General features: G+C 35.7%; 2 protein-coding genes across 6 annotated transcripts; both read right to left on the bottom strand.

The window, feature by feature from the left end:
- Window positions 1-81: 81 nt before the first annotated feature.
- On the bottom strand, window positions 82-8,620 carry LOC127788919 (probable methyltransferase PMT5). Of its 3 annotated transcripts, none has more exons than XR_008020464.1 (9): window positions 8,109-8,620; window positions 7,776-7,911; window positions 7,376-7,616; window positions 4,199-4,424; window positions 3,829-3,988; window positions 3,356-3,660; window positions 2,595-2,727; window positions 606-810; window positions 82-493 (listed from the first exon to the last, which is right to left on the bottom strand). XR_008020464.1 is itself a non-coding variant. In XM_052317603.1 (8 exons), exons 1-8 carry the CDS (start codon window positions 8,618-8,620, stop codon window positions 661-663), a joined length of 1,863 nt encoding a protein of 620 aa, XP_052173563.1. In that variant the 3' UTR covers window positions 82-660. The 3 variants fall into 3 exon arrangements, 1 of the variants encoding a protein (XP_052173563.1); XR_008020465.1 differs by having other exon boundaries at window positions 82-402; XM_052317603.1 differs by having other exon boundaries at window positions 82-810.
- Window positions 8,621-8,711: 91 nt separating this feature from the next.
- LOC127788921 (uncharacterized) lies at window positions 8,712-19,411 on the bottom strand. Of its 3 annotated transcripts, XM_052317607.1 has the most exons (10): window positions 19,175-19,411; window positions 18,874-19,091; window positions 18,200-18,314; window positions 17,901-17,990; window positions 17,572-17,736; window positions 17,349-17,468; window positions 11,851-11,961; window positions 10,443-10,524; window positions 10,301-10,359; window positions 8,712-9,051 (listed from the first exon to the last, which is right to left on the bottom strand). In XM_052317607.1, the coding sequence occupies exons 1-9, from the start codon at window positions 19,340-19,342 to the stop codon at window positions 10,307-10,309; spliced, it is 1,122 nt and encodes a 373-aa protein (XP_052173567.1). In that variant the 5' UTR covers window positions 19,343-19,411; the 3' UTR covers window positions 8,712-9,051; window positions 10,301-10,306. The 3 variants fall into 3 exon arrangements, with proteins under 3 accessions (XP_052173567.1, XP_052173565.1, XP_052173568.1); XM_052317605.1 differs by lacking the exon at window positions 8,712-9,051 and having other exon boundaries at window positions 9,981-10,359; XM_052317608.1 differs by lacking the exons at window positions 8,712-9,051; window positions 10,301-10,359; window positions 10,443-10,524; window positions 11,851-11,961 and adding exons at window positions 11,984-12,582; window positions 12,698-12,758.
- Between the last annotated feature and the right edge of the window lie 1,934 nt (window positions 19,412-21,345).

The following is a 21,345-nucleotide window of genomic DNA, read 5'->3' as shown; positions in this document are numbered from 1 at the left end:
GGGCCACACAAAACCCAGGTACCAATTCAAAATTTGACATGAATCACAAAATCAAAAATTGGACCAAAGGTAACCAGAAAATGAGAAACAATTACAAGCACGCCTTCATTGAACAATAGATATAGTCCGGTAAAAATACAGAGTTAGAATGAAGCTTAGCAAGCCAAAAGAAAAAGGTGCTGAACAAATAGCTATAGACCTCTATGATGAAAAGTTATTCCAGCTGCTTTGACAGCCAAATCTACAGAGATACCATTCCACACAAGTTCCCCAAACCAAGGCCTCTTCAAATCCGCCAAGAATACTGGCCAAACAATAAAGCAGAGGGTTTGTTCCACATCCTGGTGCATATCGTCCGTTATAAATGTTGCGACATAATGCATGTTCTATTCACGCAGCGTCCTGAACCGGTTAACAAAATTAAGGTCTACATAATTACATTCACAATTTGCTGATGACTCTCATTAACTCAGCTTCCATAATTTGCCACTAGCTTCAAGTCATGCGCAAAATTACACAAGAGATAGGAAGATGCAAGGAGAGGTCATCAGTATTCCTGAATTTTCTATTTCGCTAATTTTCCTAGAAAGGAATAGAATAAGTACCAGAGGATGAAAAAACTGGACTTCCATGAAATAAGGCATTCCAAAGCTGAATCAATCATTTTCTCAAAAATGGCTTTTGGCAAAGAAGTAGCCGCTGGTCACTGCCATTCTGAAGGTCAATTACCCTTGCTTCCCAGCGCATCTGTGCGGCGAGTGAACGAGCTTTCTCTATGGGCCCCATCTTGTCACTTACTACAACCCATCCCTGCCAATGAGAACATTACTTTACACATCAAAATAGATTAATAATCACAAAAAAAGTGCAAGATTAAAAGGAAAAAGCAGGCACATGTTCTCTCGCCTGCCTAAACAAATTGTCTCGCAAGTGAAATTTTATAGCCTATTTATTCCTAAAGAATAACAGTGGATGTCTGGGCTACAACAATATATCAAGTCTTAATCCCAATAGAGAATTCTACCTTGCCAATCAGTTCTATCTATGGCACCGGAGGCTTACTAGAAATTACCCCTAACAAATATCCCCTCCTCTCTCTCTGGAAGAACTTAGTTGCAGCATTACACATAAAATCAAGATCCATAGCCCAAACCATCCAAGGCCATAGGCAGGTCTATCCAGTAGAAAGTCTGCGTTCAAGAATTATAAAACTTTGACCAAGCCTTAGTTTAATACCAAGATCTACCATTTCAGCAGGCAGTACTCCTCAAGGAGGAGGGATTGGAATTGCTGCAGGAGTAGATGAGATTGGACATCTGGAGGCATGAGGGAATAATGTTGGTTTAAATGACCAGAATTCAGACTCAGATGTTCAACAACCCTTGAAGACACCATAAAGTAAAATACAACTGAACAGAACGCACTTGCCAAACATTTCAGCAGCAAGGCAGAGCATGTGGATAAGGTAGTGGTGGGACAGGGGTGGCTGTTTCCACAGAAATTAATGTAACTATTCTGGGTTACATATAATATGCAGGTGCATAATATGTGTGTGTATGAATATGCCAAAGCAGGTGATTGATGACAGATTTCATTTGGGATTTTTGTTAAAACCCAGGGGACGTGTTGGTGTATACTATGGCTTATTTGAATTAAAGATCAAATCAAAACTTCAAGTTTTATTCAAACATGCACTATATTGGGAGATGGTGTTTTGTCTGGTTTAACATTACTGAATCCCATATTATCAGTATCTATACAAGCAGAAATTTATTGTGTTCAACTGATGCTGGTTGTGATTGAGTGAAGGAGGGCAAGAAAGAGAAGAGGAATGGAGGAAGAGATAAGTGGCAGATGAGTTCCAGCGCCCATACTACCATAAAGAGGATGGATTATAAAATGGTAGGATGGTAGTACTAATTGGTGGTGGGAAAGATGAAAGTCAGTAGCGGATCACTGGTAGTGGTGGTTGGCCACAGTAGGTGGTGGAGGAGAAGCCAAGGTGGTTTACAACACCAGGTAGACCTTTGCCAGCAGCTGGTGATGGGTGAGTCAGCTCTGGCTAGCGACAGTGATCTCAGAGGTAGGCATGTTATATATTGTTGCAAACATACACAGTGGTCACTAGGAAGTGGCCAACTATTTTCTGTGCACATATATTTTTTATTGGTTGTTCTACTTTTTTAGCCAACCCCACATAATGGGATTAAACTTGATATGTTGTTTTTAGTTCTTATTGTCTTTTCCTTATTTCTCTTAGCATTTTCATTAAAAACTAAGAAGTTATAAGTGAAACACATTTTAACAAGAGGGTAATATAAGTCAGAAAATAAGACTGACATCAGTCGATGACAAACTCTGATGGGAGAGAGAAAATACAAATTTCCCACATGCAAATGGTAATTTTGTGTATTGAACTCAAACTCAACAGTGATCAGCTTAATTTACCATATCCTAAATGATATTTTCCGAACACCATCAAATTCAAAATGATAAGCAATACTTGTCAAACCAAAGAAGCCAAATAACAAGCATAGAGATACATACATAATAGATATAATGTATAGGCACAAAAATGAAACAACTAGAATTACCTCTGGGCGTAGAATACGGTCCATCTCCAAGAACAAGTTCCTCATACTACAGCCTTCAGACATAAGGTGCGAGAGGAGCCCATTTGCATGAAGCATGTCATATGTTCGGGGATAGGTAGGAAAGGGTTCACACCTGAGCCCAATTGGTAGGAATATAAAAGTTAAGAGCAATAAATTTGTTCATACCAGTGCCTCTGGTAGGAGCATTTTCATTTAAAGCACCAAAGAATATTTCATAATAGAAATAGTCTACAATAAATATTTGAACATTTACAGAAAAAAAATATATATTTGAGCTTAAATTAAATGAGAATGGCCTGCCAACCTTGGTTAATAGATCAGCAGTAACTTGCCTAAATTATAAAAGCATTGGTGACTAGTGAAATCATAACAAGACATTTGATAGACATGTATTATTTTGTAATAGAAATAGTCCACAATAAATATTTGAGCTTAAATTAAATAAGAATGACCTGCCAACATTGGGTTATTGATCAGCAGTAACTTGCCCAAATTATACAAGCATTGGTGACTTGTGAAAATCATAAAAAAACATTTGACAGATATGTATGATCACAAGCCAAACAAGGAAAAATATGTGTATACCTTATGTATGTCTTTATTTATTATTATTATTTTGCTGTGTGTGTTGGGCTGTGGGGGAAGGGGATGATAGGAATCAAAATTCATTTGCTTAACCAAGGTTGCCATTGACCTTCAATGTACAAGTTTAGAAAAGGTTACAAGTATCAGTATCTTACCAGTCATGCAAAACACCAGCAAAACCCTGATTAAGTATGAGAGGGAGAGTATTATGTGTCCCAATTGGTACAACATTCATCACCCAAACTGATTTTTTGGCTTCCAAAAATGCAGCATTTAAACCCCCGTAATGGGCATTCATGTCCATCACATTGCGTATCATGTTATGTGGAGGTAAAGGATCTTCATCGCCTGGCCTCTTTGGGTGATCAGAAAAAATCAAGGGTGTAAGCAAAGACCAATAATTTCTCAGCATTGATTTCCAATTCTGCAAGTCTTCGAAAAAATCATCGGTACGAACTCCTGAAAAGGTAAAACTAATCAATAAAACAAATTTTCTGGGATATAGAGGAAAATTCTGTCGATTTTGTTATGAATACAGGATAAAATTTAACAATGAAACATCCGCATAAAAAATCATCCAAAAGCAAAAAGACCAAAATAAAATTTTTCCATTAGAACAATACTTTCCATGGACTTCAAGCTCAGCTGTACTTAAAACGGAACCAGAAGACCTGTTCTGAATGGGAATCCAGCGCTTGCTGCTGGTCCCACTTATACAAGGTACCAGGGGTTGATAATATGATTGACCATCCTGTCCATCTTTACAAGGGGGTATAGCATTCTGTTTCCTGCCGAGAAAATATCACAAACCACATTGAGTGCTTTTGTTTAGGACAAATGAGAGAAATTATGGACAAGAAAAACGTCAAATTTATATGCAAGCAAACAAACATGATGAGCAGCCAAAATAATATGAGAAAATAGTTATACTTCCAGAGTCAACATAGTGGGAGATAGAGTAGGATCCATGTAATTACATTTATCATGAATAGCCTCACCCTGATATATAGCAATAAGCATCCATGGTTTTCTGCCAGATGAAAGTATCATCTTGTTGAGACAATAGACTCCAACAGAGTTTTTTAGTGAATTCTTCAATTGGCTTAAACATGCTTCCCTTTTTTGTGGTCAAGGAACTCCCATGCTGCTGAATTGCCGGTGAGGTTAACACAAAATAACCTCCTGGCTTTAGTAACCGGTCAACTTCAATGAGGAACATACCATCTGATTTATAAAAAAGTCATCAGAGTAGGAAAAATATGTAAGTAAAACCAAAATACCACCAGTCTTGGCCTTTCTAAATTATATTTTTAAATTAGAGCTGAAGCTTATTTCACCAAAATAAAACATCTAATAAAAAATAATTAATAAGTTGCCATCAGTTCCAGATCTTATTGTCTACGAAAGATTTTTCTAGGTTCCAAACATTTTCCTCCAAATATATCCTTTTAAGTTCTTCTCAATAACATCACAATTCCACCACCAAAACAACTGTAAGAGGTTTAAAAAAATAGTAGATTGTTGGCATATTTAAGAGGGGAAGACTGAGTTATTGAGATACAGTATTGGGAAAGAAATTTTGAGATATTGTATAATTTCAAAGGATAGATGGATTGACCAAACAAGATTATGATTGCTTAGCAAAGTCCACCTGGCAAGCTGTCTTACAAAGATCTCACTGCCAATATAATGTAAACCATTGCATTGGCTCTTGGACTGTGGGTTTGGGGAGAGATGAATTTAACCTAATGATTGCATGCAAAGAAAAGTACTTCACTAGTTCCACAACCCTTAATGCCCACATAATAACTAAGCAACCTCATCATTGTGCTAATGCCCATACACCACTTAATGCATTAAAACATTATCGTCACGTAGAGTAACGTTCACGTAGCATATTATTTTTGCTATTAACACTGGTCTTGTCACCAACAAACTGCTCAATCCCGCCCATATTTGTGGGCTTAGGAAAATATATAATCTCTCAAAGCTGAACTTTGGAAAAATTTAGATTCAATTAGATCAACGGGATGGACTTGGGATCAGGTTTTGAAGCTCACTGGCCACCCAACTTATTAGAACAACATGAATTACAACCCTTAATCCCACTAGGTGCAATTGACAACCAAGCCCATTAATTTTATAAATTTAGTATAAATTTACAAACATTTTTATATATAACAACAACAATCACAACCTTTGTTCCACTAGAATGTGTAATATTCTAGTTTAATATTCTTTGAGTAAATTACACTAACCACTCCTGAGGTTTGACTTAACTGCTGAGGGTACCCCTCACGTTTTGAAAATGGAAGTGACCTTCCTTGCTGTTAAAAAATACAGTAAAATGGAGGATGACCACTTCACTTCTATTTTCTCTTTCTTTCTCTCTCTAAACTAAATATATATATATATAACAAAAACATGTTTTCCAAATATATTAAATATCTAATTCTAAACTACAAAAAATGTATAAATATACTAAAAATATAATTCCTAATTAAAAAAATATATTACATATTTCAAAAATGTACTAAAAATTGAGGAAAATATATAAACTAAAAAAAAATATAATAATACTTATTTATGTAAACTAAATATATATTCTTTCTATATATATAATATTTTTAAAAATATACATTTTCTAGGAATATATTTTCTAACTACAAAAAATATGTTACATATTTTAAAAATAAATTATAAGTTTTGAAAAAATATTTTTAATCACAAGAAACATAATTTTTAAATATAATGAAAATTGATATATATGTGTGTATATAAACTATCTTAGTTTTTACAAAAAAAAAATAAAAATATATACCTATATAAATTGAAAATATTAAAGAAAATATAATATATTTAAACTGAAAATATATAAATTTATACATATCTAAATTGGTTCGCTGAACCTAAAAAAACTCAAAAAAAGGAGTTCAGCACCTGTTGTCGGCCACTGTCACTAGAGAGGGGGGGGGGGGGGGGGGGGAACCAGGGTTCAGCCACGGCTAAACTCCCATCCTACAGGTGTTTGCTGAACATCTGTTTAGTTAAATGGGGTGTTTAGTACTGAACATCCATTGATCGTGTTCAGCAAGCACACAGATTAAGTGTTCAGTGTTGCTGAACCCAGATGGGTTCAGATTTAGAGAGACGCGGGGGGGGGGGGGGGGGGGGAGGAGGTCGCGGCTGCCATTGCCATTGTTGTTTCGAAACAAGAAGGGGAGAGAGATATTGTTGGTTGATAAGGGGAGGGAGGAAGATAAAGAAAGATTGATAGGGACAGAGAGCAGAGAAGATGAGGACATTTTAGTCATTTTCAAATATTTAACTAGGGTTAAGTAATGGTGGGGGGCTAGTGCAATAAAATTTGTGAAGTCAAAGGAAGTCACTGCTATTTTCAAAACCTCAAGGGGACCAGGTGTCTTTTTCCTATTCTTCAATATCATATCATGGGAGCCTAAAAAGTGTAGAATTGTTTCTTTTTCTTTTACAACATATGAATCTCAATCTTTATTATTAAAATCTTGTTACTAGACAAATCCTAGGGTACAGGATGGCTTTAGGATAATCCGTTATTCTGTTACGCAAGGCTTAGGAAAGCAAGATTAGGCCCAATCCGTAGCTGATCTGAAGCTCATGCTCATGTTATATTGTATAAGCTATATCCAGCCCGTACACAGCCTAGCCTGCACAGTATCTAACTCAATGCTACTGTGAATTTGATGACTCACTAACAACACAGAGAGAGGATGACAAAAAAGGAACACAAAGCTGCCATGGCCAAAATTGTTTTATGCTCCCACAATCAGATATCTTGCTTTCTTGCCCCTCCCTAGCATTAATGTATCATTCAGCAGTTAATTTCCTTAAAAAAGTAAGTGAATTAAACATGGAATAACTCGAGCAAACAGTTCCCTAACTTCAGTAATGATTGTGCATGTTGTATCTTACCCTAATAATTTTGATGGCCAGACGTTACTTGAAAACTATATTTGTTGAACATTAATTAGAGATATTCATTTAACATTTATACATAAGAACAATTTGGATATTTAATTGAAGAAAATAGAGGCCTCATTATTAAACAAAACAGACAGCAATTTGATATCTAATGGATCGGAAAGAAAATCAAGGGATGAGATTTAGCATAATCACTAATGGTGAACACAGATTACCTTTTTTCTCCCAAGGAATACCACATTGAGCACAATGAACCATATCAAATGACAATGAAGGATATGGAAGCTGTTTCGAAATGAAGCTGCCAATTGTTGCCGGAAGACCTCTCTCAAGGGCCAATTGGACTTGGCCGCCTGTCAACTCATATGCCGCAATACAAATAGCCATTAACTTCAGTGACAGCAAATGAGCCCCAAAGCTACCAAACCCACAACCAATATCTAATACAGTACGCACCTGTAATTGAAACAAATAAGAAAGAAACATAACAGAAGATGACACTCCAAAACATCGTTGAATTATGTGTTTTTTGTTGGGGAGCAAGGTAATGGTGAGAAGGAGAATGAATGGCAAGGCAGAATATAGAGTACTTTGGTGATTCAAGAATATACTTACACCAGCTTGAAAAAATTCAGTGTCACTTCCCAGCCCTATCATTTCTGCTATTTGGCGTGAGTAGTCTTTCACACCATCATAGATCAATCCGTCCTCAGAGTGAAAAGCAATTTGGTTCTCTTCTAGCAGCATTAACCTGCAAAATTTGTTAACAAAAATTGGGGGGTTTTCATACATGGAGCCATTAATAACAAAGCTAATTTAGAATCTTCCAATATGTGAAAGTGGCAGGTACAAGTTTTACTTGGGAGTCTCGGAATAAATCTGGAAGATAGACATTTAAAATTTTCCTAGTTTCATGACATCACAATTTGCTTGATCAATGAGAGTTACCTTTTTGTCATGCTTCCAGAAGACAGAAATTGGTCTTTGGTAATCTTCACATTTCCACTCCATATCACATCCCTACCAATTGGCCACTTTATAGGGATCTTATAGTCCTTTGGAGGACGAACTAAACAATTCTGTTGTTCTTGATACGCTTCACAATGCCGATCAAACTCCTCTCCATCCTTAAACCCCGCTAGCAAATTTCCTGACACATTGTAGCAAGGGACATAATTCTCTCTGTCTCTGCCACAAAGACTGAACTCCCTAGGACTAGTAGCTCCTGATGATAGAGACCTCAACTCCAAGTAATCACTTGCTGCTCGCTCCTTTAATCTTCGGTAATTTGTATAAATTTGGGGCTCAGCAGTGGAAGCTACAGAGTCAAACGCACTTGAAGGAGAGGATCCAAATAATGCAATTACTACTAGGATGCAAATAAGACACAAGAGTAACCAGTTGCGTGGCAGTCTCGGGCCAAAAATTAAAAATAATTTACTGAACCAGGGGCTTCTCATGTCCAAATTCTGCGACCTAATGATCTTTCTTAACAAATACTATTTCAGCCTAAATCTCCACTAAATACCAAAACCAGAGACTGTCATAATATGCATGCTCCAACATATATTAGTTTTGTCATTTTGAGCAACTCGCACTTAAAATCAGGAGACGGTATATGTTTCACATCGTACAAGCAAGAGATCATTCGATGCACATTCACCAACAAACCATCAAAAAACACAACACCAAAACACCGAATTTAGATCACAAAGTGCCAATTCGGTGCCTAATTAAGGATCACCTATCCACTCTTTTCGATCACGGAAAATCTAAGAAACAAGATTATAGCGCCGGCTCCGAACAACACCAATTACCGAATCGAACTGGAAATTCCAGCAGGACAGCAATTCAGACTGCAATGCCAACACCGAGATCCTGCAACGTCAACCTGCAATCGAGCATCGAACATCCAGAAAAAAATCAGAGAAAGAAGCGGCCGATCGGAATTCGCTACACAGTCAATGTAGAGAAACAGTCAGATCTTACGCGCGAATCAGATCGCAAGAAAAGGAAAGAGCAAAAGTGGTAAAATAATAAACGCCGAAGACCATGAAATTGAAAACAATTAATGGAAGTGTCTAGGGTTTTGGCATTACCAGGTCATCCAAATGTAGCTCGCGTAATTATATTTATTGTGTGTGTGTGTATATATATATATATAGCCGTTGAGAGAGAGAGAGAGAGCGCTAAGCAGAATGTGGATTCGCCATTGACACGGGGAGAACGAGAAAACGAAGGGGGGCAGCTTTCGGATTTGAGAGCACAGATCCAAAGGCTCGCGAATCGATACAAACACGAATCGGAATCAAAATCACTTTACTTGATTATATATATATATATAATAATATATATATTACAAATATTTTGAAAGAGGATTTATTGGATAATAATTGATAACATTTAAATGAAGATTAGATTTAAAAATTATGAATTCAAATTTTATTAGTTAAATTCAATTTAATTCTTCAAATAAAATACATAGAAAATATTTTACAAACTCATTTTATTAATAACATTTTAAAACACTAAAACGTACGTCCTGCGTATGTATACAGAAATTATATTAAAGTATAAACTAAATTATTTTTAATAGAAACGACACGTGGACTCTTATAAATTAAAGCATCAATTAGCGTGTACGACATCCCGTATCATTTAAACAACTAGCATAATTGTCGTATCATTTAAACAACCAGCATAATTGTCCTGGTATATGTAATTAATTGCAGAGGAATAGAGACAGCCTAGTTTGCCTTGGGTTTTGACCTCTTCTACAGTATCAAAAAGGCAGTATAGGTATTTTATGGACAAAAACCATAAGCAAAATTCCTTTTGACTCTTCCCATTTGGCCATTTCTACTGCAAAAACAATTGTGATCGTAACCTAAAACCCTGTCCAGCACGCATTAACAACTATGACTGTGACCTAGTGAGAAAAGACTGATTGTTGTTTTTGTCATAACTGCAAATGAGTTGGGAATGACGCAACTACAAGTATTTTGATTTGAAGAGATACTTGATTTGAAGAGATACACAAAACCATGCGTCTGGTAACGTCTTCATAGATTGAATTGGCAATGCTATGGGACGCTAGGATGCCTTGTGAGCAACAAAGACTAACAAACTTGGCTATATACCCTATATCATATGCAGGCTCTGAAGGAATCGACGAGAATTTCTTCGTTAAGCGCACGACCTGCGAAGGGGCACAAGGAAATGAGGACGAAGAACACATTCTCGTCAAGAGGGAAAGTTGTTAAAAGTATTGCAAGATCTTGCCTATAAATACGATCTTGTTCATCTGAGTTTCATTGTTTCTCCATTTTCGGGAAGGAGCAATCTCATATATCTCGCGTACAGCCTGCAAAAAGATTATAAGCACAAAACTTGTGAGCATCTTTGTTCAAATTATGAGGCTCCCGGAAAGAAACCCTACACTGAATTAGATAGAAGACCAACAAACAAGGAAAAAGTAAATAAGGCTGGGATTAAATGAAGTCTGGGATGAATGCAACCAAATTCACCATAAGGGTGGCCAGGCCAATGAAAAGAATACTGCAAAAATCAATTATATATATATATATTGTTTCAAATAAAATATACAATTTCTACACATGTACCTAAAATAATTTTAAAAAGAAGAGAGAGAGAAAGCAAGAGAGAGAGACCAAAAACAAAAATGTTAATTGCACAAGAGAGAAGATACCACGAGAACCAAAATAAGCAGAAAGTTTAAGCCCGCAGCTTCTCTAAGAGGCAAAAGTAGGTCTGCCTGACCTGATGGCCCTAGAAACACCCAACCATAATTGCAGTTGTAGTTGCTATGAAGCTTGTTTAATTTGCCTTGGTGCAACTTTCTTTTTGATTTGTTGTTAATTTTTGTTCCTTCCCTTTTCCAGCTTTACTTTTCTAGTCTGTAAGTAAATTTCTACCTATAACTAACTCCAAAGCATGCATAAACTATGACCTTGAAGTCTAAAATTACACTGAATAAACTTAGAGAAAAGAAAAATATTAATATTCAAATATATATGTTAAGGACAACAGAAACATTGATAAAGGAGCTAAATGGTCACAAGACCATAGACCAACTACGCAAACAGCCAGGACGCAATATTTAAACAGCCAATCCCGTCTTCAAGTCATGTAAAATTTGCACTTTCACAATATGGACATCACGGTTGCCTAGGCATTATAGCATTCAAAAAGGAAAAAAATGAAAAAATAAAAGTAAATGAACTGCAAATGCAAATGGAAAGAAAAAACATCAACTATCAAGAGATATGTCATGTGAACATGCCTATGTTGGCATTTGAAAAGGCGACAGGAGTGTTCTCGTCAAGAGATATGTCATGTGAACAAGCCTATGTTGGCATTGGTCATGTCAAGAGATGTCATGTGAACATGCCTATGTTGGCATTTGAAAAGGCCACAGGAGTGTTCTCGTTATTTCCAAGTTATGTGGGTTAAGCAGGCATGCTTGAATTCATCAAGAATAGAATGGAGGCCATTGTGTATAAAATTTATCATAGAGCCCATCAAAGAATCTAAAAGGAACAAAAGAACAATTCCATGTAGATATACAGCACCATGGCCACAAACACAAGGTCTTAAACAAGAGATGAAAAGTTGAAAAGACACAGTGACTTTTGAACAGAAATGAATAGCATTTAATATCCCATATTACCTGCAGTGTATGAAGTTGATCTGAGTTCAAGACATTTAGAATTCCTTTGCAGCGATACACATCCATGTTATATTTCTTGTCCCAGAGAATCTCTTCAAGCCACAATCGAACCTTCAGAGAAAGATTAGACCTTCAATTAAATAATATGCAAGCCCGTGTAGGCACTATTAAAAGGGGGGAGAGTGGAGCCAATCAGGGAGCAAAGAGTGTAGAAAAGGGGTCCTCAAACAAAAAGTTCTATTAAGCCAACTAATGAAGAATTGAGAGGGAAGATTAATACAGGAAGGAGGACAAGAAGAGAGAAACCGGGGGAAAAGTAAGCAGAGAAGAAGAGGAATATGGAAGAGAGAAGTAGTTTGTATAATGATAAATGTAACACCCTGCCTTCCAAGACATTAAAATATAAGCTAGGACTTTTTTTTTTTTTATTTAAACATAAATCAACAATAAATCCTCAACATAACCTTTATATATAACACTCCAAAACATAACGAAGGAATGATACATTTTTAACATAAGCGGATGCAAGATCAGAACCCGCATAAAACCTCAAAAACATAACATACTTAGGTACATACACATTGTCCACCCAACATGATATTACAATTATTGCTAAAATCTAAACAATACAACTGAATGTAATAGATGATCCTGGTCTCACATGGGGCCCACAAAATTTCTGTCGCGATTAGGCCTCAATCAACTCATTGCCCTTCCGGCCACTTGTCTCGCCTGGAATGTGAAATATTCCAGGGACATAGTCCAATATTAGAAGATGAAATATTCTAAGTGAGGGTTAGATAAGCATAAATGAATGAATGATACATGGACATTTATAAACAGTTACCTTAGTGTAACTTTTCTGGCCCACCAGCCCGACACGGAACCCTAAGTAGAATTCCGAACCTCTGCAGGATAATCCTAACATTGTTCCATCAATTGCCCTTGGGGAATTACGACTACACTCGCGACATCCCAATCCCATGCACGAGTTTCAATATGACAATAATAGCGTGTCATGTGAATATCATAACTTTCCATGCAATAAAATATGGACAAATATGACGAAGATGACCATAACATACATAAATATCATGCATAGAAAGGTATTCATGTCGTTTACGGGTTATAGGGACAAAACCACTTACCTTTCTCAAAAACCAGGATATCTCGAAAAGCGTGCAACTTGCCTTGTTTTTCATGCCAACTTCAAAAATCACACCAATTGTTTCACCTCAAATCACAAGACACCCTAGGCAAGATATTCATTTAAATAATCAATAAAAACTATTTTTCCTTAATTTTCTTGCCTTTTTTCTCTATTTTTCTCCAATTATTTTCACTAACAATCCAAAATAAATACCTACATCACTTTTTTTCCAAATATTTTTCACAAAAAATCCTAAAATAATTTTCCAAGAATATTAAAAAAAAATCGAAAATTAACAAGGTCCCACGCACCCGCACGCGCCAGTGCGTGATAGGGCAAGTGAGATTGGCGCATGAGCTTCACACGCCGGTCATCTTCTCCGACGACGGTACACCGGAGAATTGAGATTTTTGCATCTCGATGAAGCCCAGACCAAGTCGATCATGATGGTACCTGAGATGGCTCGAAAGGAGATCGAGAAGCCGGTCAACTTGAAGCTTGAAGACTCGGCCAGGTGGTCCGCCTAGGTTTCTGGCCAAGCCTCGGATCTCCTTCGTTCTTGCTCCGTTGCTCACGAAATTCTCCAGAAATACTCTCCAACTTATGGGCAACAAAAGCCTTCTATCCTTGCCTCTCAATTCATTCGAAAATGGCTTTGATTTGAGCTTCAATCTTCTGAAATTTTCAGCCAACACAAGCTCTATTTATAGGCAAAGTTGAAGCTCGAAATGGCCTTGGCTGCCTTACCCATAGCCTTAGACGTCCTCACCTCCCCTGGATCGACCTAAAGACATCAATAATCAACTGAAAAAGCAGGTTGCAGGGCTCGTCATCGCGGCTAGCTTTCTTGGCCGAATTTTTCGAAAATTCGGCCACTTCGGTGGCCATTGTCGGCTCATCATCACTCCTTGGCCCTCCCTGACCACCGCCCATGCAAACCCAGAGGCTTTCAGTGACCCCTCGTGGCTTGGTCGGATTCCATGGCCAAGATTTTCATTTTTTTTGCACTTTTGCCCTGCTGCTTTGGTTTTTTTCTGTTTTGGCCCTCCTTCACAAAAGCCCCTCAACTTTTGAATATTTCCCTTAAGTCCCTCAAGTCCTAATCTTTCCATTTCTCCCTTGAAACTTTCGAAAAATGTCATTTTGACCCCTTTCGGCAATTTTGAAAAATTACACTTAGGCCCAAATTTTCGTTTTGGTTTTAAACCTCTTGGTTTCTTCCCGAAACTTCCGAAGGGTTGTCCTACTCGATGAACTGGAGCTTCCCAAGGCTTCTGATACCCTCTCGAGAGTCTCCTATGACAATTCAATTTTTTAGCCCGATCCATAGCTATACCGAAAATGGTTTCGGATTCGATTTATTTTAGTCTTAAAAATCATGCCTCGATATGCTCATTAAAGGCATTCCTTAGGCATTTAAGCTTCAGGGTTCTCCCTTCGACTGATTCGGTAAATTTTTCAGGCTTTTCAGATACCTATTTTTCCCGAATTTCTATTTTTCCTTTAAAATAACAACCCAAAGTTCTTGGGTATTACAATAAAGGCATCAGTTTTAAGTCTAGATCACCCTCCATAAAAATAAGAGAAAGCATAATTCAACCAGAAAGAAGAAAAATGATGAGAAAAGAAAATTAGAAATATAAGACACAAGAATTGAATATCGAAAACACTAAATAAATTTAAACCCTCGTTTCTTGTACTACTTTCTTCCTTCTTATTTTGTAGTACTTTGTAGAATTTCCCCTTTTGATTCCCCTGAATTTTCCCAGCTGAGAACATGAGGTACTTCTCTGAAAGTGTTGGGTAAGATAAGTAAAATGGTTACCTACAAGGGAAAAACCATCTGTATCCAGGCAATATCTCCATTTCAATAGAATGCACTGGAAACCTCTATTAAAAGAAGCAACATATTAAGTCTTCAGAATCTTTTCAAGCTTGGTAGCAATGGAAGGGTTGCTTCTTTGTAACTGGAAGGTCATGAATTGCAGTGAATAGGAGCTAAATGGACCAAGTCGCAGTGAACATAAAAGTAATCTAGTTCGGAATAGGAAGTATATATATTATGAGGCCAAAATTGAAGCTCGTTAGTTCACATGTGCAAGTCATATTTCCACAAAGCTGACACAAGCTCTCCAAAATTTTCCTTCCAAGAAATTTTTTTTCCTGTGCCTGCAAATTTTTCTTTTCCCTTTTTCTCCATTTCTTTTTCCTGCTGCTACATTTTTTTTTACCTGCTATTTTTCCCCTTCTAACTTGCTGGTTGTTTTAGGCTAGAGCAATTTTGAGTACAGACTACTGATGTGGGTTTTTTGGTCTGGGCTGAATTTGCTAATTGTGGAATGGTACACTATGTGGAGTTCTTCTAATCAGTTGGGCCAGGCCAGTAACAGGGTCATAAAGTTGTTGGGTCAGGGCACACTGCGGGTTAAAATATGATCCAGTTAGAGGGTTAATCAGTAAGGTTTGGTTCACATGTCTGGATCCAAGATTAAAAACCAGTTGAATTACCTTCGTTTCTTAATGTTGCCTTCTAAGCTTTCCAAGAAAAGAAGCTCTAGTCTAGTGATAACTCTGTTGATAGAAGTTGCAATAGCTAATTGTGATAAGGGTTTCATCATGATGCCACGAGGTTGGCAAGGTGGTTGGTCTGGCTAATGAATACGATGATGATTTTGGTACCAAGATGTCAATGATGGTTGTTAAAGAGGAACAAAAAAAAAAAGGTTGGCATTATGATCAATCAAAGTTTTGCTATTTCACATTGCAATGAGTAACACAACAGAAGGGAAGGAAAACTGTGATTATATGATTATCTAACATGGCCTGATTGTCTGACAATGCCTGTGCTTAGGTTATCATTTCAAAATTGATAAAGCACGAAAAGCAAGAAGAGTGGATGTAGAGACAAGAGAAAGAAAAGAATGAGGGAAGATAAGGAAGTTGGAGAGGAGAGAGAAACCAAGATTTGCTCTGTATTCTATATATCAACCTAATTCCAATATCTATATCTCTGTCTTATAAATATAAAAATAGCATAATACAACTAAGAAAAGAATATCAGAGAAAAAATAGAGTTCCAAGGCAACTAAAATATAAAAAATCTGAAAATACCCCTAACTTCTTGGACTCCTTCATTCTTTCTCCTCCAATGGTAATTCAAGAATTTCTCTTCTTAGTTCCTGTAATCAACTTTTACATGATGTTGGACTCCAGATTTCAATTTGACTTACACAATCATTTGATCAATGGGGAAACAAATGGTAATTAAACACAACTGAGTGTGAGTGTTGATCTGGAGCTATACCTATTCTACAAAATCTCTCAGTATATGTTATAAATTGAAAAACTAACCTGCTAGTCATGAAACTGTCTATTTAGCTAAGCTTCCATGGATGTGACCGTCAGTGTTGTTAAAGGCGTGCCTAGGCGCAAGGCCCCTCAAGGCGCAGCCATCTCACCTTGCCATGCCCAGGCGAGGCGAGATCCAGCCAGGCACACCTAGGCCCTTCAGGCGCACATCCATAGGCGCAGCTGATTTTTCAGCATGTTTTATTTTTTAAACATTCTTCTTCTTCTTCTTCTTCTTCTTCTTCTTCTTCTTCTTCTTCTTCCGCTGCTGCTAAACTACTTCTTCTTCTTCTTCTTCTTCCTCCGCTGCTACTAAACTTCTTCTTCCGCTGCTGCTAAACTTCGTCTTCGTCTTCTTCTTCTTCTTCTTCTTTTCCTCTGCTTCTTCTTCTTCTTTCTTACACTGCTGCTACTTTTTCTCTTCTTCTTCTTCTTCTTCTCTTCCTCTTGTTCTTCTTCTCTTCTTCTTCAGTTCTTTTTTTAATTTTTATTTATTGATGCCTGCTGCTGCTTCTTCTTGAAGTATGTTTATGTTGTGATTTATTTAATATATGTTGAATTCTTGAATTTTTTGATAACATAAATGTTGATATGTGATTAAGATCTATTTTATGACTTATTATTCAATTAAGAAGTATATTTTTCTTTCTTCTTAGTCAGCATGCGCCTTGCACTTGCCAGGCGCGCACCTCACCTTGCGCCTCAGGCTCCAAGACCCTTTGCGCCTTAGTGCGCCTTGGGCCTTTAATAACACTGGTGACCATACAGAGATACATTAATATTTAAGGATATCATAGTTCTACTACAGTAACATGCTAAGACGAAAAAGTACTGGGGCGATCAACAACATTCATGTTTTTTCAACTCATCCAAAAGAATATGGTGCATAAGAGAAATCACAAATAATCTGCCAACAGAAAGCAAGAGACAAAGTATAATCTACATGTCATAGCAATGCCCTAGGAAATGTTTCCATCCAGTAAACATTTCCTAGAATTACCTTATCAAGATTGACTTGAAGTGCCTCACAAATGCATATCGTTCGCACACCACTATCATGTTGATGAGAAGTGGTTAGAGATTTACTTTCTTCCAACAATGCTTCTAAATGTGTGACTTGCTGGACAGAAAAAGAAACTTACATTATTTACTGAATTAGTAAAGGTCATCAAAACTTGACAAATGTACATAAAAGTCAAACATGAAGATAAAGCCTGACTAACAGAAGCATCATAGGCTCCACGATTTAATATCTTGGACATGTCAACTTGACACCGCACAGAACGAACTATATTCACAAGGGAATTAATGTTATGTATCTCCTTCTCCAGTTCCTCTAGGACATCCTCAGGAGAAACCAGATCAACCTTGTTAAGAATAATGACATCCTAAATCAAACAATGAAATTCATGAGTAGCTGTGCAGTGCACGTAGCCAAAGTCTCCACATAAGTAACATGATTTAGAATAGCAAAGAAAAAAACAGGATGGGATGAACGAAATCATGAAAGTTGGACATGACTTCCATAAATAATGATGATAATGATACCCACCGCAAATGCTATTTGTGAAAATGCTTCAGGGAACGAGGCTGAATCATGATGCCTTTGGAGCTGGTAACGGAGATTTTTTGCATCCACAACCTATTCAAGAAAAAGTTCCTTAAAAACTTTATCTTGAGAAATACCTGCTTAGCTCTAAGTAGAATTTATTATTGACAGAGTTACCCAAAACACACTAACAATTACTTATTCAACATAGAATGCAGTCTATTTAAGATGAAATCAAAGACAGTTATTGAACATCAGGACATAGCGGGATCATAAAGTATCAGTTATGATGTCAGACTCACAGTAATTATGGAATCAAGCTTGACTGCTGATTCTAGCTGATCATCCAACCAAAGAACAGATGCAAGAGGAGCAGGATTTGCCAACCCTGTTGTCTCTAACAATATATGATCAAGCCTTCAAACGTCAAAACAAACAATTAAATTAACTGATCTAAGTTCTGGCAGTTCCCAGTTAAATTAACTGCGGTAGATTTTTACATGCGAAAAGAAAAGGGAATAACTTGTAAGACAGAACTTTTAGTAGGGAAGATAGCAGACGAACATGGGAATAGAAAAGAGTGGCATCAACTCATACATGTTCAAAAATGTTTGTGTAAACAAAAAAATATTTAAACACACACTCAGATATACACACATATATAATTGCAGAAAACCAGAAAACTCGACTGGAATACGGGTTAACCTTCTCTCATTAAGAGGAGAATAGCCACATACAAGCACAGTGACAAAGATACCATCAGAGATATGAATTCAAGTACTAGATGCAAACAAATCCAGGTAGAATAAGCATGAAATACGGACTGTGTTTCAAACTGAACAAAAAATAAAATGAAATTAACTATATGTATAAGCATTTTTACACATACAGAAAGTATTGATACTTTCTTTTTCGTTTTCTTTTCCTTCTACAAATCCTACTTCCAAACGCATAAATAAAGACTTCTCTTAATTACCTCTCCTTCCTTTCCACAAGTTGCTCCAAAGCCTGAACCAAGCTGTGCTTGACGGTGCAGCAAATGCAGCCATTTGCAAGCTCAACCCATTCTTCAACAAGCGCCCCACCTTGGCCCTCATTGATCATAGCCCTCTCCACTCCAATCTCCTCGCCAAACTCGTTCAATATCACAGCAATCCTCTTCCCGTGTTGGTTATTCAACACATAATTGACCAGCTGAAGAAATATAAATACGTGTGAATACATATACATTTGTAAAATACATCTGCGTCTATATCTATGTATCGACTAATCATTACAGTTGATTTTCCGGCGCCGAGATAGCCAGTGATGACGGTCACGCCTACAGGCGCAGCTTCAGCGATTTCACCCCGTTGATTGGATTGATCAGACGGCTGTGATGGCTCGCAGTTGATTGTTTTCGAGATTTCAACTGCGAGCGGTGGTTCTTCGTCGTCGTCCTCCATTGACACAACCTTTCAGGGTTTTGATTCCCCAATCAGAAGGTCCGCCTACAGCTACTGTAACGGTGACAAGGTAAATTACTGAGGGTACCCTAACGCTAATATATTATCACTAGTTAAATTGATCGAGAATTATGAAGGGTAAAACAAGTTTCACTATTTAATAAGTCAGTTAATTAAGATATTAGGTTAAAAAATTGTAAAATATGAAAAGTATTTTATATAAAAATATTTTTTTATTATATTTGTTAAATTTATGTGACAATCTATTGAATTATGAAATTTTACAGGTAAATTTATCTGAATGAAAGAGGGATAAATTTATTTAAATTTTTACAGATAAAAAAATGACATATATGTTATTTATCTAATAAAAATATAATTATCAATATATTTCAAAAAATTTAATAAATAATATAATAAAAATATTGGAATACTTTTTAATTTTATTTTAATCATTTTATATCTTGGTTCGAAAAGTATTTTAATCTTATTTTGATATAACTTTATTTTGCTCATTTTGACAAACGCTACCTTAATAAAGTAGTGTTAGTTAATCAATAATGAGCTGAAATAAGTGAGATATGAAAAGTATTTTTATCTATCAACTCACTGAAAATAAGTTATGTGACTTATGATTTGGAATTTTATAAATAAATTTATCTAAGGTGGAAGAGATAAATTTATTTGGAATTTTATAGATAAGAAAAAATGACCTATATGCTTCTATCTCATAAAAGTATAATTCTCAATGCATTTCAAAAAATTTAACAAACAGTCTCATAGAAATATTAAAATGATTCATAGTTTTATCTTCACCATTTTATATTTTAATTCGAAAAGTATTTCAAGTTTGTCTTATTCATTTTAACAAATATTACCTAATAATATAAATATGGAAGAACAATAATGTAAAGTGAAACTCATGGTGATAAAGGGTAATGAATAAACATTTTAATTAAATCAAAATAATCAAATTCAACCAAATCAATTGAAATTGTTAGTTTGATTCGATTTAAACTATAGGTTAATTGGGCTCGATTTTCAAATTTAATAATTTTAGTTATTTTAGTTTCTATGTTTAAAAAAATTAAAATAACTAAATTGACTGAAATGTAGAAAATAATTATGTTTTTAACCAATTTTTTTTTGTTGGATTTTTTTTTTTTTCAATTTTCTCAATCGATTTGATTTTTTTAATTTTTCAATTTGTTCGGTTTGAACATTTATTCAGTCGGTTTAATTCAGTTTTTGATACTGTTTCGGTCTATTTAGTTTGAACAATGTCACTAAACCAATCGAATTCTTACACCTAATTTATCTTACTCTCAGAAAATGAGAATTATAAAATCTAAAATATATTATATTATATGATTTCTTATATTGAATAACATCTTAAATTATTTTTTATAGTCTTAAAATATGTACAAATGAGAATTATAAAATAGATATAAATTCATAAGTTACAATATATAATGTATAAAATTACAAATAATAGGCTCAAACATATATACACACTAAATTATACCTCAATATATTTAAATAATATATTCTAAAAACATATATTTATTTATCATGCTTCCTGCCATGGACTTTTTGACAACTCTAGTTGACAATACTACCATCGTTACAAAGCATATTTTCTCACCTAAATACCAATAAAATTGTTTTTTGTAAATGTAATAATGAATTAAAACTAAGTAACCATAATAATGATGTACTCTATAATGCATTATCAATCCTATTAGATTATAACATATAATCATGAATGAACTTAACTTTGATGCCTTGATGGTATAAACTTTAAATTTGACCTATTGAATACTTAATTTTTATAATTTATGTATATTGAATATGTAACTTAATTTAAAATAATATGTGAGTTATATGTAAGGTAAGTTGAAAAAAAAAAAAAAAACTGAAAAAAGCAAGAATAGAAGAAGAATGGATCGAATTGATCATTTCTTCCATCTTTCCTTTCGTATTCGATCGTCGTCTTTGCTCTT

Source organism: Diospyros lotus, chromosome 13 (assembly GCF_014633365.1).
Source record: "Diospyros lotus cultivar Yz01 chromosome 13, ASM1463336v1, whole genome shotgun sequence".
NCBI lineage: Eukaryota > Viridiplantae > Streptophyta > Magnoliopsida > Ericales > Ebenaceae > Diospyros > Diospyros lotus.
Note: the sequence above shows the minus strand (reverse complement) of the source record. Positions and strands in the feature narration are given on the sequence as shown.